Genomic DNA, 3,198 nt, shown 5'->3' with positions numbered 1-3,198 from the left:
AAACGTGACACATAAACCCCCCTGGAGGCAGAAGTGACAGATGTAGTAGAAAGTGACACACACTGAATACGACACCACATTGCAGCTTAACAGCTCAGGATCATGTAGCCTTATATGTATGACAAAACATAAAAACATACCTCCCAGCAAAACACACAATCCCCTCCATTCAGAACGGAGGGAATGTAGCCAGAAGCTCAACATGACAGAGAGTGCACACTATAGACATAACAAAAACTATAAAATACTACTGTGGTGATGGTGAAAACAACAGAGAAGCCACGAGATGAAAAGATTCACGTCATAATTACCGAAATGTGACTGTATATGCTGTGGTTTGACGAATATCTACCACCCCCTGACTTCAAATTTCTATAAGAGAAATGAGAGCCATATAGGAGCAGGGATTCCCTAACAAAGCATATCCATATGTGTCGCTGCTGTGGTTTGCTTTTATGTATGTCTACATGTGTGCTAATATGTAGCACTGGTACATTACCCCCCTCCTGACAGCGGTAGACTAGATTGGACATAGGAATGGTTTGTGTCCCAGATGTGTGCCAGCTCATGTTTGCCTTTCATACCCACTGCTGATGGTTTATTTTTTTCTTTTACAAGGCAATATTCGTGAGTGGGCTCGACCACAAGCGACTGATCCTTTAAAGGAAAGTAATGCAAAGGAAAACAGAGCTAGAATCCAACAACAGTAGAGTGAGAGGATCACTCAACCACGTCGCCTTCATGTGGTTTTGGACACATCATGGATGGCACACAATTGTTAAACATGTTGTACACAGACAGACACGCTTGCATATACCCACACGGATACTGTACTTTGTATAAAAATAAAAATAAAAAACCTTAAAAAAAACAGCAACAGACACACACAGGCGCTCTCTTTTTCTGAGTAGGCTAAAATAGGAAAGTCTGAACACACATTAGGAGCTGTATACTGGGCAGGAAGACTATTGTGAGACTGCAGCTGGTTTCCCTGATAAAACATACATTTTCTTGGCTTTTGGATCGAGACAATTCCTCTCCCTTTTCAGAAATGTTTTCCAGGTGTGCTAAAAGATATGTGCATTAATGGAAGATAGACTGCTGGCTGGGAGAAAATCCCTTGATGCGAGCTGATTGGTTAATAACCCTGACTGCAGATTGACAGCACCTGTGAGAGTGAGAACGAGCCAAAGGCCTGGGTGTATAAAAACACCATGTTTTACCAGGGGATGATCTGCAGTTTCTATCATCAGTTCAGTGAAGTGCAGGTCATCTACAGTTGGCAGCTTTCTTCAGAATGGGTAAGTACTGTATTTTGGATATGTTAAAAGATTCTTATTTATTTTAGGTTTTGTGTAATTTTCATAGATCTGAGCAACCAGCAACCAAAAGCATTAATACACTTGAATAATTCAGGTAAAATGCAGTTTATTTGCATCTTAGTGGTGTCAGATATGATCCATTTGGATGTTTACAGGCTCTGTAGTGAATGTGGAAATGGCTAACATCTGCAGCATTTGTAGATTGAATTTTCATGTCCAGTTAAGGATTATATTTTGCTGCAAGTTCCTCATAACAAGAGGAAACTGAAGCATAATTGAAATGTAAGCTGAACTTTTATGAAGATGAAACTGTCAATTAAACAGGAAAATGCATGCTTTTTCATTGTAATGTAGAGTACAATCTTGGAACAAATGTTGGTTACTTAAGGATGGTTAAACATAAAGAAGTACTTGGAAGTCCAAAAATAGTTGTAGGTCTTTAAAGGTTAAGGTGAGTTAGTCTGAACTCCTGGTGTTTACTTTAACCTGGTTCAGCAGGGAAAAGAGTCCTGATCGTGTATGCCCATCAAGATCCACACTCCTTCAATGCTGCAGCCAAAGAGGTAGCAGTGGAAGCTCTAACATCTCAGGGCTTCATAGTGGAAGTGTCTGACCTGTATGCCATGAACTTCAAAGCCACTGCAACTGCTGAAGACATCACTGGAGGTGATTGAGAACATGCATTCTTCTTTAAAGTATTTGTCCTTGCTGCCCACATCTGATCACCAATGAAAACAGGATTCCAGTTGCTCTTCACACCCACTGGAGACTTGTCTTTTCTCTACAGAACTTGCAGCTGACATGCCCTTCCACTATGCAGAGGAGACCAAACTTGCATGGCAACAAGGAAAACTGTCTGCTGACATCACTGAGGAGCAACGGAAACTCACTGAAGCTGAACTTGTTATCTTTCAGGTAGGATTTGGGTGACTGTAATGCAGGATCTCAAACAAGTGCATTTTAAAAACACCCTCTACCTGATTTTAGTTCCCCATATACTGGTTTAGTGCACCTGCAATCCTGAAGGGCTGGTTTGACCGGGTGCTCACAGAGGGCTTTGCCTTCACTCCAGAGAAACGATACAGCCAAGGAATCTTCCAGGTAAGGGAGTAGTTAAGAACTTGGTGACTAGACTATGGGTTTTAGCTCACTAACTTTATCTTGTCTTCAGGATAAGAAGGCTATACTGTCCTTCACAACTGGATCTCAGGAGTCGATGTTTGGCATAAATGGCATTAACGGAGACGTCTATGTTGCAATTTGGCCAATTCAGGTAATTTTACTCTAAATCAAGCTTTCCAACTGACATGATGCATGTTAATTTACACATGACTCTTCATCTGGTTTCTAGTATGGGACCCTGCACTACTGTGGCTTCCAGGTCCTTGCCCCTCAGATTTCCTGGGATCCTGCTCATACTTCTCAAGAGGCCCGTGGCAATATGCTTGAGGCCTGGAGAAAACGACTGCACGGTCTCATGGAAGAGAAACCCCTCTTCTTTCCATCCATGGACTCCTTTGACAAGGAGCTGGGTTTCCAACTGAGGACTGAGCTCCATGAACAAGAGGCCAGCAAAGGCTCAACTGTGGACAAGCACTTGGAAAAAGTACCACGAGCCAGCCAGTTTAAATCTGGAGTCTGAATGTTGTCTGTTTGTGACTTAAATAAAACTAAAATGGGCATTTCTAATCTGTACTGTGTGATCTTTCCTGACTTGATAAAACGATCACCAAGTCTTCCTTTGGAAATTTTTCAAAAGTGTTTAAATGCAGCTAAAGGCAAGACTATTTGTATTAATGCAATATGAAGTGCAGGCACATGTTGACATTAATGAAATCTAACAGCCATTTTGTGACTGAGGTGAAACACCCCTCCT

General features: G+C 41.6%; 1 protein-coding gene across 1 annotated transcript; it reads left to right on the top strand.

Annotated features, from left to right (window-relative positions):
* Positions 1–623: 623 nt before the first annotated feature.
* Positions 624–2,964, top strand: LOC115412602 (ribosyldihydronicotinamide dehydrogenase [quinone]-like). Its single transcript, XM_030125197.1, has 6 exons — positions 624–1,301; positions 1,818–1,988; positions 2,110–2,237; positions 2,310–2,423; positions 2,494–2,595; positions 2,674–2,964. The coding sequence occupies exons 1-6, from the start codon at positions 1,298–1,300 to the stop codon at positions 2,962–2,964; spliced, it is 810 nt and encodes a 269-aa protein (XP_029981057.1). The 5' UTR covers positions 624–1,297.
* Positions 2,965–3,198: the final 234 nt, after the last annotated feature.

The sequence above is a fragment of the Sphaeramia orbicularis genome, chromosome 21, assembly GCF_902148855.1.
Source record: "Sphaeramia orbicularis chromosome 21, fSphaOr1.1, whole genome shotgun sequence".
NCBI lineage: Eukaryota > Metazoa > Chordata > Actinopteri > Kurtiformes > Apogonidae > Sphaeramia > Sphaeramia orbicularis.
This window is presented reverse-complemented; position numbering and strand designations above follow the sequence as displayed.

Excerpts from the sequence above, each read along its gene's own strand:
- LOC115412602 (XM_030125197.1), top strand. Across the intron at positions 1,989-2,109 it reads TGCTGAAGACATCACTGGAG|AACTTGCAGCTGACATGCCC; the intron begins GTGATTGAGAAC and ends TTTTCTCTACAG. Across the intron at positions 2,238-2,309 it reads CTGAACTTGTTATCTTTCAG|TTCCCCATATACTGGTTTAG; the intron begins GTAGGATTTGGG and ends ACCTGATTTTAG.